Source organism: Ostrea edulis, chromosome 5, assembly GCF_947568905.1.
Source record: "Ostrea edulis chromosome 5, xbOstEdul1.1, whole genome shotgun sequence".
Taxonomy (NCBI): Eukaryota; Metazoa; Mollusca; class Bivalvia; order Ostreida; family Ostreidae; genus Ostrea; species Ostrea edulis.
The window spans coordinates 79,606,173-79,632,668 of NC_079168.1; the positions used below are offsets into that span (position 1 = coordinate 79,606,173).

The following is a 26,496-nucleotide window of genomic DNA, read 5'->3' on the forward strand; positions in this document are numbered from 1 at the left end:
AAAAATTCTTCTTACATCTCGGTATATACATGCAGTTATATAGAATTTCTTGTTACATCTCAGTATATACAGTTATATAGAATTTCTAGTTACATCTCAGTATATACAGTTATATAGAATTTCTAGTTACATATCTCAGTATATACAGTTATATAGAATTTCTAGTTACATCTCGGTATATTCAGTTATATAGAATTTCTTGTTACATCTCAGTAAATACAGTTATATAGAATTTCTAGTTACATCTCAGTATATACAGTTATACAGAATTTCTAGTTACATCTCAGTACATACAGTTATATAGAATTTTTAGTTACATCTGAGATAAAAAATTTCTTGTTACAACTCGGTATGTACATGCAGTTATATAGAATTTCATATTACATCTTGGTATATACAGTTATATAGAATTTCTTGTTACATCTCAGTAAATACAGTTATAGTATATACATACAGTTATATAGAATTTCTTGTTACATCTCAGTATATACAGTTATATAGAATTTCTAGTTACATCTCAGTACATACAGTTATATAGAATTTCTAGTTACATCTCAGTATATTCAGTTATATAGAATTTCTAGTTACATCTCAGTATATACAGTTATATAGAATTTCTTGTTACATCTCAGTATATACAGTTATATAGAATTTCTAGTTACATCTCAGTATATACAGTTATATAGAATTTCTAGTTACATCTCAGTATATACAGTTATATAGAATTTCTAGTTACATCTCAGTAAATACAGTTATAAAAAAATTCTTGTTACATCTCAGTATATACAGTTATATAGAATTTCTAGTTACATCTCAGTATATACAGTTATATAGAATTTCTTGTTACATCTCAGTATATACAGTTATATAGAATTTCTTGTTACATCTCAGTAAATACAGTTATAAAAAAATTCTTGTTACATCTCAGTATATACAGTTATATAGAATTTCTAGTTACATCTCAGTATATACAGTTATATAGAATTTCTAGTTACATCTCAGTATATACAGTTATATAGAATTTCTAGTTACATCTCAGTATATACAATTATATAGAATTTCTAGTTACATCTCAGTACATACAGTTATATAGAATTTCTAGTTACATCTCAATATATACAGTTATATAGAATTTCTAGTTACATCTCAATATATACAGTTATATAGAATTTCTAGTTACATCTTGGTATATACAGTTATATAGAATTTCTTGTTACATCTCAGTAAATACAGTTATAGTATATACATGCAGCTATATAGAATTTCTTGTTACATCTCGGTATATACAGTTATATAGAATTTCTTGTTACATCTCAGTATATACAGTTACATAGAATTTCTAGTTACATCTCAGTATATACAGTTATATAGAATTTCTAGTTACATCTCAGTACATACAGTTATATAGAATTTTTAGTTACATCTGAGATAAAAAATTTCTTGTTACAACTCGGTATGTACATGCAGTTATATAGAATTTCATATTACATCTTGGTATATACAGTTATATAGAATTTCTTGTTACATCTCAGTAAATACAGTTATAGTATATACATGCAGTTATATAGAATTTCTAGTTACATTTCGTTATTCATACAACGCATATTCCCAGTGAGTACCTGTACTGACAAAAATGTAAAAATTTGACTGGTTCTGATTAAGTCACATGACGTGCTATATTACATAATACATGGAAGCTGGCTGCTATGTATAAGCCATACATGACATCACAGTTGACAAAGTAGAGTTTTTCTTTAAATAAAGTAAATTATTTTACAATCTTCAGGAGGGTCTTCGGTAGGACAAAACCATTACATAGGACTGTATGAAATATAAGTACATAGCTAAAGATATCAAAGTGCATATCTTCTGTATGTTCTAATCAACCTCATGCATTTGTTCACAAACTGGAGACTACTAGATTGTCTTCAGAGTGGAGACCACATGATTTTCAGCATATTTTGTAAAGCATGGTCTAGATTAACATGGACATGATTATCTACTGTGATTTCTTTTCTCCCTGTGGGCTTTGATATTTAAGCTTACCTTTGAGTAAGAGTTTTGTCATGTTGAACATCATCAGGAAATGTTGCAACAATGTTCCCCACTTCAATGATCTATAAAAAAAAAAATCTCCTCAAATTCAAATAATCAATCTCTGATTATTTTGATTGACACAATTAAAGTTGAACTGAAGTGAACGCTGTTTTACCTTTTGTTTAATGATGGAGATGGGGTGATAAACTGAGGAATATTGTAACTCAAAGAATGTCAACCTTTTCAACCATTCTTCCTTTGAAAGAAAAGAATAAAGATTTTGAGAATCTAGAATCAATTGAATGCTAATCAAAATACATGTATAAGCTTGATAAAATTTTACACATTAGAACTGAATAGAATTCGACTATTATCGCAATTCACCTTTGAATTAGAACGCTTTGGCCGATATAGTATTGCGTTGTGTGACGACACAATTGAATCTGTTTGTAATACAAATGCGAAATGCAACAGAAACTCTCATTGGTCCATATGTATAAGTCCGCCCAAATTCCCTTATATGGGAGTAGTCAGCATTCGAAAACATGATGGCCAGATGGAAACAAACTTCAAAGAAAGAAAGAGAAAAAGTTGTATTCTTGTGTTGTTGTCTCATAAATTTAATATCCAAAAATCCCTAACATATTTTCCTACCATACTTGTGTCCAAACATACCTTCAAATATTTATTAAAGCCCCATACAACCCAAAAGAACTCACAGCTTTTGATGATTTCGTTCGTTGAGGTAGCCATGTTAGGTAGCCAGTCAATTCGAATCCCAGTTCATTTCCATACTAGCACAATAGCGTCTAGATGTGAACTAATACCCCACAAATATGTTAGCTAAATATTTTAAATAATATATCATCCCAGTTCCATTAAATGATAATTATTCAAATAGCTAAACTCATGGCAGTGTGGCTTTCATTAGTCTGGACGGCCGGCGCGGTCTCCATCTCTGCCACATAATGGGCTTATGTAGCATTTTCGCTAATCAAAAGCTTATTTTACCGTTACAAAAACTATATTTTTAATTTCTATTAATTATTCGTGTTGATAATAAATGAAGAGCGAATACATATGACTTACAACCAATTTCATGAATAGATACCAATAGCAAGAGTTCGAATTGACTGGCTACCTAACATGGCTATGTCAACAAACGAAATCATTTGAAGCTGCGAGTTTTCGGGTTGTATGTGGCTTTAATGAATATTTGAAGGTATGTTTGGACACAAGTGTAGTAGGAAATTATCTTAAGATTTTTTTTAATATTGAATTTATGAGACAGCAACACAAGAATGCACCGATATCAGGCCTCAACCATGCGCAGCTTTTTGTGCCCTGTAAATCGAAGGTTTTTATAAGAGGTGGATATTATTTCAGAGAGCTACAGTTCTCCAGCTAGTAATTTTCTAGTCTGTCCACCTGAATCTGCTCGAGAAAGTGGGCGGGCTGTAATCGGCCAATGAAAACTCTTGTTGTATTACATCAAACATGTCATTCAAATTGTTCAATCGTCTCATTCAGTTGTGTCATCACACAACCCAATACTATATCGGGTAAAGCATTCTAATTCAAAGGTGAATTGCGATAATCTACAAGTACAAGTACAATGCATTTTTAATACCCTTGCCATGTTTAAGGTGGAATGGGGATAGTTTAAGCAAGTTTGAATTTCTAAATCTTCAATACATAACCCATGTCGGACATGAACAAACTATGAGGATGCTTGCATTATTATGTACATACTTACATTTACAATATTTGCGTACATTCCTAATGTTTTTGTCATTGACATCTTTACAAATTGTAATGATAGCCATATCCTCATGAATGCAATGCAGCTACAAACAATGCACATATAGGAATCTTGATAAATATAGCATGTCTATTCTAACAGCTGGGATTTAGTAGAATGTATACATCAAAAATGGAATTTATTTTTGAAAATATTTGAGGGTATGAACTGCAACAAACATTGGCATACTTTTCATGAAGCATTAACTTTATGAAGTATGTCAACGTGAAATGTCAGTTTATATCCTCATGTATTTTCAAAAATATGAAATTCATTTCTTAAACATCCTCATACAATGTTTGTTCCTACCATGACCAATGGGCTACAAATACAAGTATACATAACAATATATTGGAATAAGATACTGCTCTGGTGAGTAACAATTGGACCATCGGCCTCTTGTCTGTTATGTAAGTAACGATCTGGTTTGAATCTATTGGGAGGGGGTTTATGTAAGTAACGATCTGGATTGAACCTATTGGGAGGAGGTTTATGTAAGTAACGATCTGGATTGAATCTATAGGGAGGGGGTTTATGTAAGTAACTCTGGATTGAATCTATTGGGAGGGGGTTTATGTAAGTAACGATCTGGATTGAATCTATTGGGAGGGGGTTTATGTAAGTAACGATCTGGATTGAATCTATTGGGAGGGGGTTTATGTAAGTAACTCTGAATTGAATCTATTGGGAGGGGGTTTATGTAAGTAACTCTGAATTGAACCTATTGGGAGAGGGTTTATGTAAGTAACGATCTGGATTGAATCTATTGGGAGGGGGTTTATGTAAGTAACTCTGAATTGAATCTATTGGGAGGGGGTTTATGTAAGTAACGATCTGAATTGAATCTATTGGGAGGGGGTTTATGTAAGTAACGATCTGGATTGAACCTATTGGGAGAGGGTTTATGTAAGTGACGATCTGGATTGAATCTATTGGGAGGGGGTTTATGTAAGTAACTCCGAATTGAATCTATTGGGAGGGGGTTTATGTAAGTAACGATCTGGATTGAATCTATTGGGAGGGGGTTTATGTAAGTAACTCTGAATTGAATCTATTGGGAGGGGGTTTATGTAAGTAACGATCTGGATTGAATCTATTGGGAGGGGGTTTATGTAAGTAACTCTGGATTGAATCTATTGGGAGGGGGTTTATGTAAGTACATTTAACTCTGGATTGAATCTATGGTGAGGGGGTTTATGTAAGTAACGATCTGGATTGCATCTATTGGAAGGCGGCTTATGTAAGTAACTCTGGATTGAATCTATAGGGAGGGGGTTTATGTAAGTAACTCTGGATTGAATCTATAGGGAGGGGGTTTATGTAAGTAACTCTGGATTGAATCTATAGGGAGGGGGTTTATGTAAGTAACTCTAAATTGAATCTATTGGGAGGGGGTTTATGTAAGTAACGATCTGGATTGAATCTATTGGGAGTGGGTTTATGTAAGTAACGATCTTGATTGAATCTATTGGGAGGGGGTTTATGTAAGTAACGATCTGGATTGAATCTATTGGGAGGGGGTTTATGTAAGTAACTCTGAATTGAACCTATTGGGAGGGAGTTTATGTAAGTAACGATCTGAATTGAATCTATTGGGAGGGGGTTTATGTAAGTAACGATCTGGATTGAATCTATTGGGAGAGGGTTTATGTAAGTAACTCTGAATTGAATCTATTGGGAGGGGGTTTATGTAAGTAACGATCTGGATTGAATCTATTGGGAGGGGGTTTATGTAAGTAACGATCTGGATTGAATCTATTGGGAGGGGGTTTATGTAAGTAACGATCTGGATTGAATCTATTGGGAGTGGGTTTATGGAAGTAACGATCTGGATTGAATCTATTGGGAGGGGGTTTATGTAAGTAACGATCTGGATTGAATCTATTGGGAGGGGGTTTATGTAAGTAACTCTGAATTGAACCTATTGGGAGGGGGTTTATGTAAGTAACTCTGGATTGAATCTATTGGGAGGGTGTTTATGTAAGTAACTCTGGATTGAACCTATTGGGAGGGGGTTTATGTAAGTAACTTTGGATTGAACCTATTGGGAGAGGGTTTATGTAAGTAACTCTGGATTGAATCTACACAGGGGTCAATAGGCTTTGCTTGCTGCCTCATCTCATTCAATATAGTACTTGGACAAGTACATGTAAATACATGTATTTTATCCAAAAAAAATTCTGTGAAAAACTTAAATTATGTTGTGGTCCATTAGACAATAATTCACAATAACATCACAATGCCATACTAAACAAGAGGCCCATGGGCCACATCGCTCACCTGAATTACCTTGGCCCATATCTGAAGACTTTCCCAATATATTTCTATGTAAAACTTTGATCCCCTACTGTGGCCCCAACCAACCCCCAGGGGCCATATTTGAACAAATTTGAATCTGCACTATGTCAGGAAGCTTTCATGTAAATCTCAGCTCTTCTGGCCCAGTGGTTCTTGAGAAGAAGATTTTTAAATGACCCCACCCTATTTTTGCATTTTTGTGATTATCTCCCCTTTGAAGGGGGCATGGCCCTTTATTTGAACAAACTTGAAAGCCTTTTACCCAAGGATGCTTTTGGCCAAGTTTGGTTATAATTGGCCCAGTGGTTCTTGAGAAGATGAAAATGTGAAAAGTTTACAACGCCGACGACAGACAATGGACAAATTTTGATCAGAAAAGCTCACTTGAGCCTTCGGCTCAGGTGAGCTAAAAATAGTGTTCATTACAAAATGCAAATCTGACCAATAATGTTGAAGAAAGAATATATGGCTATTCCATGGTTGTTCTAACCTGTTGACTGATAAGCATAGGAAGTTCTTGGAAGGTAGGGCTTTCACATTATGCATATTGATTCCTTATGACAAAACCTTTCACCTGATACCATGATCTTTGACCTTGACCTTGGAGCATTTCTTTATTGCCACTGGGGGCTTGGTGTCTCACTTACACATCTTGTATTACATCTGTTTTGCTAGTAATAAACCATGGTATATGGACAAATTTTCATAATAAAAGCTACGTAATTTGTTGGCACACCAATGTGTATTATAAGCAGAATAGTTGTCAAAAAATAAAACATTCAATCTTCATTTATATTCCATACCTTGTCATGATCTGTAATACTGGAACACTTCTGGACTAAAAGCAGCATGGCGACAAGAACAAGCCATGCTAAGGATTCTGGGAAATTTTGCATGTGAGCCTCTCCGTGACTGACTTTGTCCCTGACCCTGGGTCCATCGGGGTAAACGAGGATGTCAAATAGTAGGTCCTGGATGAGCATACAATAGATTATTAAACTGCACTGTTTAACAGGGCAAAGAAACATAGTTAGTGTGTAAGCCTTGAGGACATATATCCTAAACCAACTTACCTTGGTACACTAACTTTATCATAGGGGCATTATCTGTCATTTTGTCACCAAAAATTCAATTTAATGAAAATTGCTCTATATCATATATTTCAGTAATAAAACCAGTATCTAATTATTCCAAACACTTTTTAACCTCAAAACAGGCACGTGAATAGTGATTCTGGTGATTAAATAATGATTGTCTTGCAAGACAATAATTCTTCCTTATATATTTCTTTACACTAAAAGTGATTCTCTAATGTAGTTTTATTAGGTTTTTCTTGTTTTAAATTAGTACAAAATAAATGTTTTTATTAGTCATTAATATATATTCCTATGCCATTGAGAAATTTTGAGAAAAATGGTTGCCATCACTTTCACTGTATTTAATGGCAATCAGATCAAGCGATCGTCCTTATAATTTCCATAACCGGTAAGAAGACTCGGACATGGACCGGCACAAAGATTGCACCAAATTGATGCATTTATTCACCAGAAGCGCACATGTGGATGAGATTAATCCCTGTATAGAGTGTTACTTTATAATTAAGACTAATTTTCACCACAGAATCAGATTTGGTATCATTAACATCTTATTCGTTCAAATATATAAATATATAAGTGGAATTTGATAGTGATAGAATATATTAACTATGTGTGATATTTTGGCTGCATTTGTTTAAATCACAACATGTGTCTGTGTGGCGACATAGTTACATTTGTGTACACATGGCAACAGACTCTGATGGCGTCGATCCACATACGAAGTTTATTTGCGGTTACAGAAATAGCCGAGTAGTTACGATTGCGGGGCTAATTAATGCTTTATACATTAGGAGTTTTTGTCTTATTTCAAAAAATCTAAATATATCTATGACGGAGCTACAGTGTACCATCATTTTCTTTCTTTCATGCATAATGATGTATTGAATAAATGTATCTGGCATAGCATCATGTCTTTGATAACAAAATTAACATACCATTAGATTCTCTCCAAGAGTCCCGGGAAGTTTGTTCACATTCCCATCAGGCAAATACTTATCAAATATCTATTTAAAAAAATACAAAATGAAAATGAGAAGACTAAATCTTTCTGATATACACAAACCTTATGCCACTATCACTGTGTTTTTAACAGAAGAGTCAGATCAAGGGAGACAACCTACCTCATCAAGTGTGGTGTACAGCGTGGAAGACTAAAAGTGAAAGTAGACAATGAAATCAATGTAGGTATCACATCTTTTAATGAGGAATTTTCTAACAAAGCATATATAACACATTATATACAATTACACTTGATTAATACTAGATAAATGCATGTGTATTTCTCCAGCACAAACTGTTGCACGGGGATAAGGGGAAAATTGAAAATTGTCACCGTAACAAGATAGTAACCATCAGCATTGACAGAATAGTGTTTGTAAATTTACAGGTGGAAAAGCTGACAAGGAAATGAATAAATATAGCACAAAATATGATGATCTGTAAGGCACTGTAACAGCTAGGATAAAATGTGACAGAAGAGACTGAGATTTGAACAGGACTCCCATAAACTCTAGTCAGGTACGTGGTCTACCAGTTGATCTAACTACAGGAAATAGACATGTTTGACCACATTCCTTCCTCCTTAATTGTCTTCACTCCCTGAAAACATCAACACAGAATCGTTATCCCATAGCAGGTTTTTTTTTTTGTCGATCCAGTTGACTGGTCCATGGCATCCGGTGTAACAAGGAAGGAAGAAAATGCAACACACCAGACCGAGATTTAAATCTGGGTCAGGTGGTCTAGCCAAATGAGCTATCTGGCCACCAGCAATTCAACCCATCTTACCACCACAGTAAAATGTATATACAAAACATACCAGTGTTTTTTTAATATCACAATTTTAACTAATATTGTATATGATTTGAAAATTTCCCTCTATTCATTCATAAATAGAACTAACCTCAGCTGTAAGCACTCTCTCTGAGCATCCATTTACTCCACAAAACACCAATCTCAGAACGTGCTCTAGCTGGGGTAGTAATAAAACGGTAGCATAGGAATACTGGTTCTCGGCCATCAACTCTAGGGAGCTCTGTATCAAAAGCTGGCGGCCATGGAAGGAATGCGTCTTTCTAACAAACTCCTTCACAAGGTGGGTGTTGTTTCTCAGAACTGGAGAGTACAAAAGATTATTAACCAAAGTGATATCCCTCATGGCTCAAGGACAGCAGAAGAGAAGTCGTAGAAAATGTTTTTAATACAATGTGCTGTTAAATTTTGGAGTGCGGAAACAAATTGACAATGGATATAATGCTCACTATTAAATATATTATACAAGTGTAGCCTTCCTCACTTTTGAGTAAATGCAGATTTTGAAAATAGTATACTAGCCTATAAATTCAGAATGACTTGGAAATAATTGTGCCTACCCATGATTATGGGAATCTTTTACCTGGGGGAGTGAGATCCGAAACCCTTACTTGGAATACATGTACATTCGGTGAATTCTGCAATATTTACCTGGAATACATGAGGTAAATTCTGGAACCCTTACCTGGAATATATGACCACTTATCTGGAACATGTTGGTAAATTTTGGAACCTATACCTGGAATATGCGAGGTGAATACGCCAATTTCGAAATACGTCCGAGTTATTTACCTTTGGAGAACTCTCGTACATAGTAAGGCACAAAACAATGTGTTTACATGCAGGAGTGGGACAAATTAATATTCATCACTGCATAAGTGAATGTGCTCAGTAAGTTTCTCATACTCAGTTTATTCACCCAAAACCGTCGACCGATACTCAAACTATAGTAAATGATAAGTATTCAGGGAGTAATTAGATACAGGAAATTCTTATTATATCACATTATTTTATTACACCTATGTATCACATCCAGGTTATTACTTGCAAATATGACATTGTTTTTATTTTTCCAATTTAGTAAAACTTTTCTTTCGATAATAATTTTCTGTTGGCTACATTTACTTATTTAAAGAGAAGCCGCTTTTTAATACATTTCATTGTCTTCCTCACTGACTGAGGTCAACTCTGTCCCACTTTGGCATTCAAAGTTCCACTTAATGCACCTCATACACAGAAGAGCTCTTAGTTATATCAAACCAGACATATTATGGAAACCTTATCTGGAATTCATAATATGAAGTTTGGAACTCTTACCTGGAATACATGAGATGAATTCTAGAACATGGATGAAATTTGGACTACTAACCTGAATTCTCTCTTACCTGGAATACAAGGTGAATTCTAGAATATTTACCTTGAACACCTGATGTGAGTTCTGGAGCAGTTACCTGGAACATTTGATGTGAGTTCTGGATTGATCGTGAACTTCACCAGTTGTCTGTGAGCCTTTAAGTGTGTGTCTCTCTCCATTAAGATTTTACCCAAACTTGGCAGGGTGAGATATAGAAAACATCCATACCTACAGAACAAAGTTTGGACAATACCAGAGCTTCTCATCATTTTGTTCAATACAACATGTATTACAGAGAGGAGTCACTCTTTTACAGCTCAAGTAAACATTAACCATTGGAATTACAGCAAAATCCATAGACCAATGAACCAATTATCATAATTCATCATTGATAAGTTTTTTGCTTCCAATTTTACTAGTAACTGATGATTGATTATGAATATCTTCTGATTGTTCATTTCTACCAGTAGTATTGGTTGCTTGCTTTGGTACCAAAAGAAAGGCCTTGTCACAAGGAATGCATACATGAAATATGAAAGATAGATCACTTCCCATCAAAAAGTTATGAGCAAGCTTAAAGTTTCAATTAAAGTTTTAAAATTTGAGTCAAAATCTAAGGTCAAAATATCAAATGAAAGATTTTGCTATAAGGAATCTATAAACAAAACAATAAAACCTAAATTATTGTAAATAGTTCAGGAGATATTGCCTAGGTTCAATAGGTTTTCCTAAAAGTAGGTAAAATTCCAAGGTCACACGGTTAAAAATGTTGGTACCAAAAAACGAGTCTTGTCAATATTAAATGCACATATGAAATGTGAGAGCTCTATCACTCACCATTCAAAAGTTATGAGCAAGGTTGAAGTATCAGGCAGACAAACGGGACAAAAACAATATGCCCCTGACTTAAGTCTCGGAGACAGTAAAAAACTCGAATCCATATAACTTAGGAACATTTGCATCTTCATATGATTTAGACAGTGTGGCCCTTCTTCTCTTGAAAAGAATTTGTTCTGATTAATTTCTTGTATATAAAGGACCTATATAAAACTTTGATCTCCTTTTATGGTCCCACCCAACCCCCATGTCCCATGAAGTGAACAAATTGAAATTGCACTACCTGAAGATGTTTGCATATTAATATGACTAATCATGGTTCTACTGTTCTTTAGATTTTTAAAGAGGTCTCTCTTTAAATTCTCATATCAAACTTCGATATCCTACTGTGGCCCCACTCTACAACCCCCCCCCCTACTTGAAGGGGGAGGTGTCATGATTTGAACACACTTGAATCTGCACTACCTGGGAAGGATTCTATGACTAATCATGGCCCTGCAGTTGTTGAGATGAAGATTTTTTAAGATTTTCCCCTATCAATACTTACATAAAACTTTGTAGTCCCATCCTACCCCCAGGGACCACAATTTGAATCTGCATTACCTGGGAATGCTTACATACATGTATTAATGTGAGTACTCATGGCCTTAATTTCTTGAAAAGAACATTTTTCTTATATATACTAGTGTAAAACTTTGATTAATACCTATTGTGGCCACAATTTGAACAAACATGAATCTGCACTATTTGGGGATGCTTGAATATGAAAGATTTTAAATTATGGTCCTGTTGTTCTTGAGAAGGAGATTTTAAATTTTTTTTCCTATATATCCCAATGAAAAACTTTGATCTCAAATTGTGGCCTCACTCTGCCCCACTGACCATGGGTGCACTTGTTTCGGACATCCGGGCGACGACCCAGTTCACTTTTATCACATGACTTTTTGACCCGGTTTGTCTCGCAAAACGAGTGGGAAATCAGCCGAATTTCTACTAAAATGTAAAAACAAAAATTATGTATTTTTCAAAGAACATCTGCAAAACAGATTTCATAAAATGTAACCCATGTCAGTTTATAAATCATAATTGATAATCAGTTTTCTATTCTAAGATTTTGTTCACAAACACTGCAGACTGAGCTGTAACTTCCACATAGAAGCATTGTTGATCACATCATCCAGCATACGGAAACAAAAATGTCAAAAAACTCACCTCTTACCTCACTACTTTATGGTAATTGAAATTTAAACTTTTTTAATGAGTGAAAAATGGATAAATCACAAACAAAAAAATGTTTGTCTCTATTTTCCACCATATTGTTTTCTATGTGCCTGCTCTTTCCGGTTGACCAGTGGCTTAAAAATACTTGAAACAAGTTACTTACCCGCTTCTGGAAGTATCATGCAACCGGCTTGACCCGGATGATGAAACAAGTGCGCCCCATGATTTGAACAAATTTGAATATAATAATATCAGGAAATTTTCATGAAATTATTTCAACTTTTCAGGCCCAGTGGTTCTTGAGAAAAAAATTCTTAACGGGGCATGGACACAGTTGAGCTGAAAAATTAATTTTTTCATTTTTATTGTTTACAATCCTCAACTAACATATTTCTAATGGTCAACCAAAATTTGAATATCCGTTTTTGAGTTACAAATGAGATACAGCACTCACAATTCGTTGTTATGTAAACAAGGCTCGTGTCATGCTTTTGTTTACATAAAGACTGCTTAATAGAAAATAGCATGTTTAAAACAAAATAAGATGTGCTAAACTCTAGAAACTATTAAATTATGTTCAGAATTAACTTGCAAATTGAAAAATCTTTTTTATATATAGTGACCTTGAAATCGCCCCCTGATGTGTATAGTCATTTAGAATAAAGAAAACGTGGACTGTGTACACATCGACTCGACACAGGTGAAAGATGACAATATCTTATTTCGATCAAGGCATATTCCTAAAGGTATATATGTAACTAGTTGCAGATTTAGGACTTTGATATGGAAGGTAGGATATTTTGCCTCGTTTAGATTAGATTAGGCAGTGAATGAGGGAAATGCCTAACATTTGAGTTCAGATTATGGAAATTGTTATATTTGAGAAGACATTGTACCGATCCGTATCACTCTTTAAATTTACCATATCAATGTCGACATATCAAGCCCAAAACTGCACATGATTTGAGTGCATCTTTCACCTGTGCCGAGGTGATAAACAACTGAAAGTCTGGCGGATAAAGATAGCTCTACGTCACTTGTATGACGACGTAATAGTTAAGCAAGGGATTTCCCCATGTGATACGATGTTTGTTTTGTATTGACAAACGAGTTTTACTAAAAATATGCGATGCTTGGAAGAATTTTACTTTAATTTAAATATGCTGTTATTATGTTATTTTACTCAGAACACCTTAACCCCGCTGTGAAGCTGAAAATGTTAAAAGTTTATGGACGGATGGACAGACGGTGATCAGAAAAGCTCACTTGAGTTTTCTGAGTGGGCTCAGGTGAGCTATTAAAAGTGTGGTTCACAGTACCTCCTTGGTATTTCCCCGACAGTTGGAAATCCATGCCACACAACGTTCCTCAGGTTAAGTGAAGTCGGAGGACCTATCAACACTCGTAAAAGCTGAACCTACATAGACCATAATTTCAAATAATGTACAAAATTCTACAAAAGCATTCATCAGAATCTGGTTAATGAAATTAAATCAAGCTGACCTCATTAGCTAAATACCCAGAAAGAGCAAATTTAAAATTCAGGCACAATTTTCTTAACCTGGTTATTTATCCTCAAAATATCCAATTCATTACTCTTATAGACAGTGCATGCATCCAATTCATTACTCTTATAGACAGTGCATGCATCCAATTCATCACTCTTATAGACAGTGCATGTATCCAATTCATCACTCTTATAAACAGTGCATACATCCAATTCATCACTCTTATAAACAGTGCATACATCCAATTCATTACTCTTATAAACAGTGCATGCATCCAATTCATCACTCTTATAGACAGTGCATGCATCCAATTCATTACTCTTATAGACAGTGCATGCATCCAATTCATCACTCTTATAGACAGTGCATGCATCCAATTCATCACTCCTATAGACAGAACAAGCATCCAATTCATCACTCCTATAGACAGAACAAGCATCCAATTCATCACTCTTATAAACAGTGCATACATCCAATTCATTACTCTTATAAACAGTGCATGCATCCAATTCATCACTCTTATAGACAGTGCATGCATCCAATTCATTACTCTTATAGACAGTGCATGCATCCAATTCATCACTCCTATAGACAGTGCATACATCCAATTCATCACTCTTATAGACAGTGCATGCATCCAATTCACCACTCCTATAGACAGTGCATACATCCAATTCATCACTCTTATAGACAGTGCATGCATCCAATTCACCACTCCTATAGACAGTGCATACATCCAATTCATCACTCTTATAGACAGTGCATGCATCCAATTCACCACTCCTATAGACAGAACAAGCATCCAATTCATCACTCCTATAGACAGTGCATGCATCCAATTCACCACTCCTATAGACAGTGCATACATCCAATTCATCACTCTTATAGACAGTGCATGCATCCAATTCACCACTCCTATAGACAGTGCATGCATCCAATTCATTACTCTTATAAACAGTGCATGCATCCAATTCATCACTCCTACAGACAGAACAAGCATCCAATTCACTTCTATAGACAGAACATGGATCCAATTCATCACTCTTATAAACAGTGCATGCATCCAATTCATCACTCCTATAGACAGAACAAGCATCCAATTCATCACTCCTATAGACAGTGCATGCATCCAATTCATCACTCCTATAGACAGAACAAGCATCCAATTCATCACTCCTATAGACAGTGCATACATCCAATTCATCACTCTTATAGACAGTGCATGCATCCAATTCACCACTCCTATAGACAGTGCAAGCATCCAATTCATCACTCTTATAAACAGTGCATGCATCCAATTCATCACTCTTATAGACAGTGCATGTATCCAATTCATCACTCCTATAGACAGAACAAGCATCCAATTCATCACTCCTATAGACAGTGCATGCATCCAATTCATCACTCCTATAGACAGAACAAGCATCCAATTCATCACTCCTATAGACAGTGCATACATCCAATTCATCACTCTTATAGACAGTGCATGCATCCAATTCACCACTCCTATAGACAGTGCATGCATCCAATTCATCACTCCTATAGACAGAACATGCATCCAATTCATCACTCTTATAGACAGTGCATGTATCCAATTCATCACTCCTACAGACAGAACAAGCATCCAATTCACTTCTATAGACAGAACATGGATCCAATTCATCACTCCTACAGACATCTAGCATCGATCCCATTCATCATTCGTACAAGGCATCCATTGATATGTAATATAAGCAAGCTTCATCTATATTTGACTCATTTTCGTTTCCACATATCATTGATAAGAAAATACAGATTCTTGTGATTCAAACTTTAACAGTGTTTTGAATTTATTATTGATCTACACAAAATAACCCATACTTGTGGACAGTTACTTTTCATTATTTCAGTATTTCTAAAATGGAATGTAAACCAAAAATGTGTGCGTCTTATATTTTTGGAAAGTATCGTTAAACATCAGTATTCCACTTCATGTATTATAAACACATATAACTCTACGAACACATTCAACCAAGTAACCAACTGCACACATGTATCTGTAAGGTCAACATACCACCTGTCGTCCAAACAAATGAGTTATTTCCCCTGAACTCAGAATATCTTTGAGGAGAGAAGGACATTGAATGGAACTCACATCTTCATATACCTGAAATTATATACCATCAATCATTTTAAAAAGGGGAAACATTTATCAATAATTTGATTTCACTTGTAAAACACATTTTGATTGGTTCATTTGACTTTATCAACCATTCTTTATATCATAGTAACAAAGTTGCTGTTAAGTTTTGTTGCTATGACAATATTGCTCCACTAGATCATAAAAAAATCATATTTTTCTTAATTTTTCATTGTATTACGTCAAATCTGTTTATAAGGCATGAAGATAATTTCTGCACATTTTATTGAATATATAAAGTAAGTTGGGACCGTTAATATTTTCACAAAGGGTTTATAGTGTGTAAACTTCCTTCACTTACCTTATATCATATAAAATGAGTAAAAATTACTTTCATTCCTTAAATACACAGTCTTATTATAGAATATGGAGCTCTGGAAAAAACAACCACTGGTGAACATGTACCACACACAGAGTTCATTACAGGCACTGAAAAACAGGGCACCCTCCCCATACCCACACTGTGTTCATTACAGGCACTGAAAAACAGGGCACCCTCCCCATACCCACACAGAGTTCATTACAGGCACTGAAAAACAGGGCACCCTCCCCATACCCATACAGAGTTCATTACATACACTGAAAAACAGGGCACCCTCCCCATACCCACACAGAGTTCATTACAGACACAGAAAAACAGGGCACCCTCCCCATACCCACATTGTGTTCATTTCAGTGCATCAATCAAAATCACATGCATTTAGCCTTGGTTCAGACTCTGTATATATCTGAAAACGAATGATGTCACACAGGCTGTCATAATCTGTTCAGGTTGATTGACAAAAATCTTATTTAAACTTTTGTCTCAGATTCACATAATTCTCACCACTAATATAATGCATCTCGAAATATTTTTGAAGCATGAACAATTTCAATAACTTTATAATCTTTTATTGACATGATATTCACTTAATTTCTCTAGTATTGAGATTACATACATCACCTAGTGCTCGCTCCAATACAGATGACATCAACTGCAAACCCAGAATGTGGAGCGATTCATTGGATGACTTCAAAAACTTCAGTGCATCTTCCACCATCTGAAAGCAATTTCATATTATTAGTTCCTGATCAGATTTGACTTACATGTGTATGTAAGGACAGTCAAAATCCATCATAATACCAGGTACATGTACTTGATATCATGAAATTGTTTCAATAGTGTATATATACATATATATATATATATATATATATATATAGTATGTATAGTTTGTAAAAAAAAAAATTCGGTATTTGATACAGTAAATACATCCAATAATAAAAGTCAAGAAACACAAAACTCGAATAACATTTCACTGTTAGCGCTTTCAGCTTTAATGCCTCTTCAGACAGTTATAAAATGAAATAATATTGCTAAGTAACGTCAACATATCACGAGGTAAGTAATTGTCCTTTGTGAACTCATAATAAATTACACTGGTAGTGGTATAATACACACAATATTAGACAATACTTGGAAATAAATTACAGAGTTCAGTTCAATGTAGTTTCAATTTTACACAGTTATTTTCTATTAAGTTTGGGATTAAACAATTTTATAAAGTATTCCTCCTTTGTAACTCTGAAAATTTCGCAGTCATTATACATTTTATAAAATGGAAATATGTTGAAATCTCCATGACCACAATTGGCAAAATGTTCGGAACATGGCGAATTTCTGATACTTGGATCGCGAATTTGCTGCTTGTGGACGCGCACACGGGCGTTCAGTTTGTTGGTTTGTCCGATATAGTTTTTATTACAGGTAGGGCAGGTCATACAATATATTACGTTTTCGGATTTCCATGTCATGTTAGAATTTGGTGTTAATTTTTTGCCGCATTTAAGAATTTTTTCTCTGCCTTCCTCTAGATAATTACATGTACCGCAACGTGAATCCCCACATTTTTGCACGGATTTGGAATTTTCCGTAGTAAATCGGGCGTGTTAGAATTCTCTTCAGATTAGGAGCCTGTCTTCTGCTGTTTTTTATTTGAGATTCTTTTATCAGGTTTTTGAGATTTTGGGATTGTTCTAATACAGGAAAAAATCTAGCTGTTCCAAAAATATTGTGGTTGCGTGGGTTATGCGTAATTACAAAAGGAATATCGTTGTTTACATCGTTTTCTTCGTGTCGGGAGTTTCTTAAGATAGATATAGGTGTGTTCTGTGCTTTGGTAATTCCGTCATTAATGAGGTTTTCCGGATAATGTTGTCGCCGAAGGTATGCTTTCAATTCCTCCAGTCTTTTTTACCGTAATGAAGTATCCGTAATTATTGTACATATCCGTCTAGCCATGTTGTATGGAATGTTACGTTTGTATGGGAAGGGTGGCATGAATGAAAATCCAAATATTGATGTGAATCTGTTTCTTTGCAATAAAGATCCGTGATTATATTGGTATCATCCTTAATGATTTGGAGATCCAAAAATGGAGGTTCTTTATCACTCACATCCATAGTAAATTGAATTGATTGATGTAATTGATTGATTTCAGCACGTAATTTTTGTAAATCATCTGCAGTTTTATTCCAAAAGATGAAAATATCATTTAGGTATCTTTTCCAATTATGTCGAATATATTGTGCAAAATTTGCATAAAAAATCTCAGGAAGTTTATTCTGTAGTTTTCTTCCAAGTAACCCATTACTACGGTTGCATAGGTAGGAGCCACTTTTGTCCCCATGGCCGTGCCTTTAATTTGAAGATAGAACTGATCATCAAATTGAAAGTGGTTATTTTCTAAAACTACTTGAGGAACTTTAAGTATAAAATCTTTAGAAAATCTTTCGTTAATTTCTGTTGGATGCAAGGTGAAGATAATGAACAGTGATCAATCTCATAACTCCTACAAGCAATACAAAATAGATAGTTGGGCAAACACGGACCCCTGGACACACCAGAGGTGGGATCAGGTGCCCAGGAGGAGTAAGCATATCTCAATCCAAAATTTTACAGCTTCTAGTCCCAAGTCATGTGGTATGTTGGTGTACAGACTGGTAACATCAAAACTAACCAAAAGTGTGTCTTCCTGTACTTTTTCTGGAATGTAATTGAGAAAATTTTAAAAAATATAAAAAACTGTACTGGTGTGGTTTTTTTTTAATCACCCACTACAACAGTGTATTATTCTTGTTACCAATGTAGTTTATTGATACTTGTCGTTTTTCGTGGTGTGTGTTATTTGTTTATGTAATATATGTCTCTTGATAAAGACGCGGGTTGTGTCGAAAATTTTAGTTTTAAATAACCAACAGTGTCGTGGCCTTTTCAGTGCTTTTATAAATTTCTTTACTGGCCTTGTATCTTCTCAGATCCGACACTTTAAGAAAGTAGGGTGTTGTTGGGTTTTCGTGCTTTTATATATATATGTATTAAAATTGCACAAAATGTCCATGGTCCATGGTATAGGTAATAAGTAGAAAAAAATATATCCAATGATGACTATAAGTACACATTTAATTAATTACACTTAGCGCTTTCGCTGTGTAGTTCAGCTCTTCAGAGTGTAACAAGTTTTATATATATATTTATGTAATCTAATTTTACTTGTTACATGCAATTTGATTGGTTCATTTCACTTGATCAACATTCTTTATATTGTATATTTAGTCCCGCTATATGACGTTATAGGAATGATGTCACGATACGTTTGAACGTTCAGTTTCCATTTTGTTGCTACAGCGATATTGGTCCGCGTCATATAAAATTGATATTTTCTTTAGAAGTATCCACCAAATATCAAACGCAGTTTACTAAATTAAATTATAGGGAATGAAAGCAATTTCTATTTGTTTTATACGATATAAAGTAAGTTGGGACGGTTTACGCAATTTTATAAACCCCTTATCGGTTTATAATGTGTGTAAACTATGAAGTGCCGTTTTAATATTTTTGAGGTATTTTCTGATATCAAAAAAAGAATTATTGATATCAATAATTCCAATTCCTGATATCAAAAAATCGAATTCTTGATATCAAAAATCATTTTCTGATATCAAGAAATCGAATTTTTGATATCAAAAATTGATTTTTTAATATAAAAAAAACCCAGATTTCTGATATCAAAAATTCAAATTCTTAATATCAATAAATAACTTGTGAATCAATAAATGTGATTTACAATTTCCTAGTTGAGCAAGAGTTGTTTCCCTTAGCTGAACTCTTAAATGATGCAAGATGCAGAAACATTTTAGTAAATATAAATGTATATTGCGACATTTATATATCGCCTGCAAAATGATCATCCAGCTGCTGCGCAACCATGCGAATTTTAGAAAGGACCTCCACACTTTAGCTGTGACATATATGGCCCCCGATGATGTAGTAAAATATCAAAGTTTGAATTATGCCATTTACGATGCCCCAAGATGTTCATTAATACCTTAACTTGCAGGTTTGGTATTTTATTTTACTGAAAAGTTTAACAATAAGAGCTATGACATCTTTTGAAGTTGGGGCTGTCTGTTTTGGTTAAATCTCTATTGATATTCCTTGAATGACCAGTTTTTCAAGCCTATAAGTTTGTTTATATTCATGAGCACAAGGTTGTCCAGATTTCTCCTTTCTATTATAATTCTTCTTTGTAATAAAGAAAATTATATCTAAAAGGTAAGACCGGACAATCTAGTGTCGGTGATGAAATTCATGAAAATCTGCAAAAAGTACACGTTTTCTTTCTACCTAATTTACCTGTATTGACCTCATATTGACCTGCTGCATAATAAAATCTGCCATGTGAGTATCTGTGTCATGCTAATGTTTGAAATCCTTGTCAGGCCGCACGGTATTGTCGACTACATGTATACATACCAAATTTGTCAACTCCATGTACATGTATACATACCAAATGATGGAGGGGGCAGCCCCTCCCTCTTCCTGTTGCTACGTACCTATGTTATTTGGATTTTAATCGACAAAAAATACACATTTCAACATCCTCTCTCTCTCTCATTTAAAAAGTAAATATATCTAGAGAGAACGTACACCAATAATAGGCGTCTATAAATAGCGCCATGTATGTCAGGGGAGTTTAACAAGTTCAAGTTGTATAAATAGCACATTGTTGTGGATTTGAATATCGATCATGAATAAAGGAAAGCCGTATCAATTCGGGTAACAATTCTGTAGTTTTCAGGCTGAGGGTAACCATTTAAAACATAGTTTTCTACCCTTATCTTCCAATATCCCAGGGGAAAGGGACCGTGCACTTATCGGAGATACATCAGTGTTTAATATTCATCAACAAGTATAATAGATTAATAATTTTTTCTTTGAAAAGAGGGGTGGTAAAAAGGGACCACAATTAAGCTACAGCTAAAGTGGGGGAGGTTCTTTAGAAAGTTTACGAGTATTTAAGGATAAAACAGCTCAGAAAAAATCAATCTCCACTGTTATTATCAACAGTATGAATCTAGTGTTAAAGTGGAAATAAATAATAATTACCTAATTTCATAGTTTCATACAAACAATTTCTTCTTGATATGATCATTTTAATGTATACCATCCACCGATGACAAAAATCGTGTTTTGATAACTACCCCCTCTACATATAACCAGTTTATACTGTACCCGACCAAACATTCAATGGGAATACTAAACATATCTACATTATAGTAAAGCTGATACAATAGATCTCTCAGGTACCTGTAGGTGATACAATAGATCTCTCTCAGGTAGCTGATACAATAGATCTCTCAGGTACCTGTAGCTGATACAATAGATCTCTCTCAGGTACCTGTAGGTGAGCTTCTGGCATCCATTGGAGGTATGTCTTATGTTTGATCCATATATCCTGGTTTGATGACATCAACTCTTCAGCTTCCAAGAAAACAGGTGAAAGGGCCGCAACACAACTCACAAAGTAATCATAGTCATCCGACACCAAACTTTCTGTAAATATAATGATAACAAATGTCTTCATAAAAATACAAATACAGTAAAACACACTTATAGCAAAGTGCTGAGAACAAACAATTTTGATACGTTAATATAAATGTCATTTGTTATATCCAATAAGTTTATAATGTCTTAAAACTACAGGGAATTGAAATTATATGTCACTGTAAATGTAAATTCATTATAAGAGTGTTTGATGTAACCATGTTTTACTGTAAATATGGATACACAAACGACAATACAAAATTTTGGTGCATGAATTGGTGTGTATATATATATATATATATATATATATATATATATATAGCTATAAATAGCTTTAGTTTGCAATTTAAAAAAAAAAAATTAATTTAAATATTCCAGGAAAAGAGAACTTTTAAAATAGTGATTAATTTTTTTTTTTTAATTTTGCTAATTATTGAACCCTGTAGGACATCCATGTGTATCATAAAATTCACTAAATTATTAAAAGAAAAAAATAAGTTTACTTTGTTTGAAAACTGATATGATTATACTTTGTGCTTCATAAGTTGGTATGTCAACATGTTTGAAATTGTTGAAATCAATAAGTGGATAATCTGTCTTGTAATTCATATATTATATATCATTGGAATCTGTTATATATGTCATTGAAAGTTAGAGAGAGATAGTTTTGTAGTGATCATTTATGCAATAGAAACCATCATAAATGTTTCATTCACGGCGGGTGTGACCGGTCAACAGGGGATGCTTACTCCTCCTAGGCACCTGATCCCACCTCTGGTGTGTCCAGGGGTCCGTGTTTGCCCAACTATCTATTTTGTATTGCTTGAAGGAGTTATGAGATTGATCACTGTTCGTTATCTTCACCTTTCATTATAAGATATTTCAGAAAGAGTTTTATTTGTATCATGTATTTTCAATTCGACTAGTAAACCAACACAGCTGTAGTAGTCGGATAGGTTCAATTGCCAGTGGCCAGATGGCTCATTTGGTAGAGCACCTGACTAGAGATTCAGGGGGTACGTCTGAGTTCAAATCCCAATCTGATCTGTTGCATGTTCTCCCTTTCTGTTATATTTGGTGTCATAAACCAGCCCCTGATAATGACATGTGAAAATGCCTGTCGGGGAATATGGATTGATGTGTTTGAGTATGAAGACATTTAAGAAGGGAGGAATTTAGTGGTAAGATGAGTTCAATATGGAATATATTGTTTATAGTGTAGAATGAGTTATTTCCCCCTGAATACAAGGGACGCACAACATGTTGGGGTCCTTAAGAGATTGCATCATTATAAAGAATAGATAGATAATTTGCTATTTCTGATTGTTATTAATTTAAGTGTCAGTTTAGACATTTTTGTAGAAATTGAGTGCAATTACTGACAAATGATATGACTGTACAAATTAAATTCTTAGTCATTTCAATATTATATCTATGAGTCCTGTTTGTGATTTTTGGCAGTCCTCAGCATCTCAGTATCTAAGATCAGAATAATGAGGAAGAGCCAGTGATTTTTCTACATTTTTTACAAGGGTCCTGTGGCTTTCGAATTGGGAAAAATTATCGACATTTCATTCAAATTAATTGGGAGAAATCAATTTGATCGTAAATAAGTTTCAAAATCATATCAAACATTATATTATCTTTATTTTACACATCTAATTTTCTTTAACCTTCTAAAATTTTCAACTATTCTATCCAAATCATCATTCCCATAACTCTTTGTTAAGTCTTATATAATTCACATCGAATGTTTATTTTTTTTCAAATACGTTTTCCTTGCATAATTTTATTATTGGGAAAATGCAAGCTAAATTAGGGGAAAAATGACAATTTTTAGGAGGTGAAAGGGCCGAAATTCGGACCCAAAATGGGCCTTAAAAAATCACTGTGAGCAATTCTTCATTATTATTTTTCATCAATATTTTTAACGACCAAAAAACCACAATGAATATGCCAGAAATTATATGTGCAACCAACGCATGCAATCATTAAGTTGTAATCCTTTTACACTGCAGACAAAAATATGTACATCAGGTGTCAACAAAAGGAACATGTTAACTTAATTATATCTAATGTAATTTTTCTGTTGAAATATGATTTTTATTAACGTACACAAGAACTTCAATATTTTGAAAATTAATGTTTATGTAAATTGACTTCACCAAATGTATACACACACACGAAAAAATCATCAAGAACGTAGCAAGGGAGGGGGGGGGGGGGGGGGGGGGGGCTGCCCTATTATTTCTGACTTTTCCTGTTATCATTGTATGCTAAGTTGTCCCTTTAACAAGCAAAGTTTAATCTGTAGGTTGACCCCTTTATCTATATACATATAGTAGTGCTGAATTATAGTCGAACTATAAAATTTAAGGAACCATATTGAATTTCAGAACTGACCTCTTGCCACCCCCCTTCCTCCTCCACAATTTAGAATTTGGAGCTTTTGGGTTTTGTTATATTTGTTTGTTTGTTTTTGCTTGTCAAGAATTTTCAGACAATTGTGAAGTCAACTTCGACTTGCCCCCCCCCCCCTTTTTTTGAAAATAATGTTACATACCCAATTATATTTATAATCATCATATGGTTTCATCGTGCTTTTATTCCCAAATGTTTGTTATTCATTATTTTATTTTTTTTTATTTTCATTTACAGATTACTCATGAAAGTTTTGGCATTAATTGTACCATTGGGCAGAATTAAGCACCAAATACTCGATATACTGTAGATCTATCTAATCCTCCCGCCCACTTTCCATCAACGAAATGTATATTCTAAAAAGTGTTCTTTGTAAAATAAAAAAAAACTCATTTAAAACTTTTTTATTATAAGAGATATGAAACAACCAGTTAAAACTCAGTCCATAATAAAGATTTTGGTACCATAAGCTTTACAATATCCTATTTGTTACTAATATTCTATCTGAAGCTTAGGACCCCATCAGTAAGCACACCCCCTACTTCCAGTGTAAGGGCAGTAACTGCAAAAATGAAGGCCATTGCAGGTGGCCACAGATAACTCAGTTTGTAGAGCACCTGACTAAAGATTCAGGGGGCTCGGGTTCGAATCCCGATCTGGTCATTACATTTTCTCCCTTGTAACACAGCTATGAAAGCAGTTGATATGATTTGAAGCTGCATGTTTTTAGTTTGAATGAGGTTTTAATACGTTTGAAGGCATATATGCAGGACTCCGAAATGTGATGGGACTTCAAAGTGCAATAACCATGCCAATGTGCAATGGTCTGTGCCAAACCTCGATTGTGTGGCACGCCAAAGTGCGATGGTCCATACTATTGCGCCAAAGTGCGATGGTGTAAAACACCAATTTAAAGTCTGATGGTTTGCAAAACTGAATGGACACAACGTTTTGGTACAGACTACATGTACCAACCGTGTGTTGTTTCACCAAAACATCAATGCAAAACAATGAATAATAATAATAACTTATTTCATTACCAACTAGTTGTCGTGTATATTAAGTCAGAAGTACTAAATTAGAGCATGTTTGGGCGAAGAAGATATTCCGACAGCAAATACATTTTGCATGGTCTCACAATCCTCAACAATGTGAACCTTGCCTTTGCTATCGTCCCAATTGTAACTACTCGACTATTTCTGTAACCGCAAATGAACTTCATTTGTGTCTACAAATTAATATAACTATGATGTCACAGTAGTACGTTACAATATGAAACGCGAGCTTTCAACTGCGTCTAAGATAACATACATATCTAAGGTATTCTACCACTATCAATTTCCACTTGCATGTTTATGTATTATAATGAATAAGATGTTAATGATACCAAAACTGAATCTACTTAACGCATTATGCAGGGATTCAGTTCTGGTTTTTTAACCTCATCCATGGGCACGGTTCCCGCGCAGAAATGCACAATCTAATTAAAATTAGCTGTTTTGAATTGAGAAATGCATTCATTTGATGCAATACTTGTGCTGATCCACATTCGAGTCATCTTACCAGTTATAGAAAAGGACAAGCGCGTGATCCGATTGGCTATAATCGTTCATGGATGTCAATTTTAACCACCTGTGCCTTTCTCCAATATCCCGAAGACATTGGTGCCTGCAGAAAGAAACTTCGTTGGGGCAAACTAACGTTGCAATTCTTCGGTTTACTTCTGAATGAAGTTAATTACCAATGACCTCATCATAACGTGACGTCATAAATGTTACTGAACCCGGGTGCACCATCAGACTTGGCGTGCCAGATATTGCACTTTGGTGTAGGGCGTCTATATAGGAGAGGGACCGTCGCACTTTGGAGTGACCATCACACTTTGAGGTCTTTACATATGATATGTTTCGAGTCACAAGTGTAGTGAGACAATATGCAAGAGATATTCTTTGAAATAAAAATTTTGAAGCAGTGCTGTAAAACATGGAAAAGTGAATCCTGCACAGTATGGCTGTTTGGTTTTTTTTAATGAATGTATCTTTTAGTACCTCTCTAGTTTACTCAT

At 34.5% G+C, this 26,496-nt stretch overlaps 1 protein-coding gene across 3 annotated transcripts in view; it reads right to left on the reverse strand.

The window, feature by feature from the left end:
• Window positions 1–26,496, reverse strand: part of LOC125650654 (endoplasmic reticulum membrane-associated RNA degradation protein-like) — a 45,465-nt gene that overhangs the window by 18,198 nt on the left and 771 nt on the right. For all 3 annotated transcript variants that reach the window (XM_048879113.2, XM_048879112.2, XM_056166369.1), the window contains exons 2-12: window positions 21,865–22,019; window positions 17,083–17,184; window positions 16,019–16,111; window positions 13,777–13,874; window positions 10,497–10,627; window positions 9,137–9,348; window positions 8,355–8,384; window positions 8,169–8,237; window positions 6,940–7,107; window positions 2,213–2,293; window positions 2,047–2,117 (exon numbers count right to left, since the gene is read on the reverse strand). In XM_048879113.2, coding sequence (XP_048735070.2) covers window positions 2,047–2,117; window positions 2,213–2,293; window positions 6,940–7,107; window positions 8,169–8,237; window positions 8,355–8,384; window positions 9,137–9,348; window positions 10,497–10,627; window positions 13,777–13,874; window positions 16,019–16,111; window positions 17,083–17,184; window positions 21,865–22,019 — 1,210 coding nt within the window. The remainder of the gene's footprint in view (window positions 1–2,046; window positions 2,118–2,212; window positions 2,294–6,939; window positions 7,108–8,168; window positions 8,238–8,354; window positions 8,385–9,136; window positions 9,349–10,496; window positions 10,628–13,776; window positions 13,875–16,018; window positions 16,112–17,082; window positions 17,185–21,864; window positions 22,020–26,496) is intronic.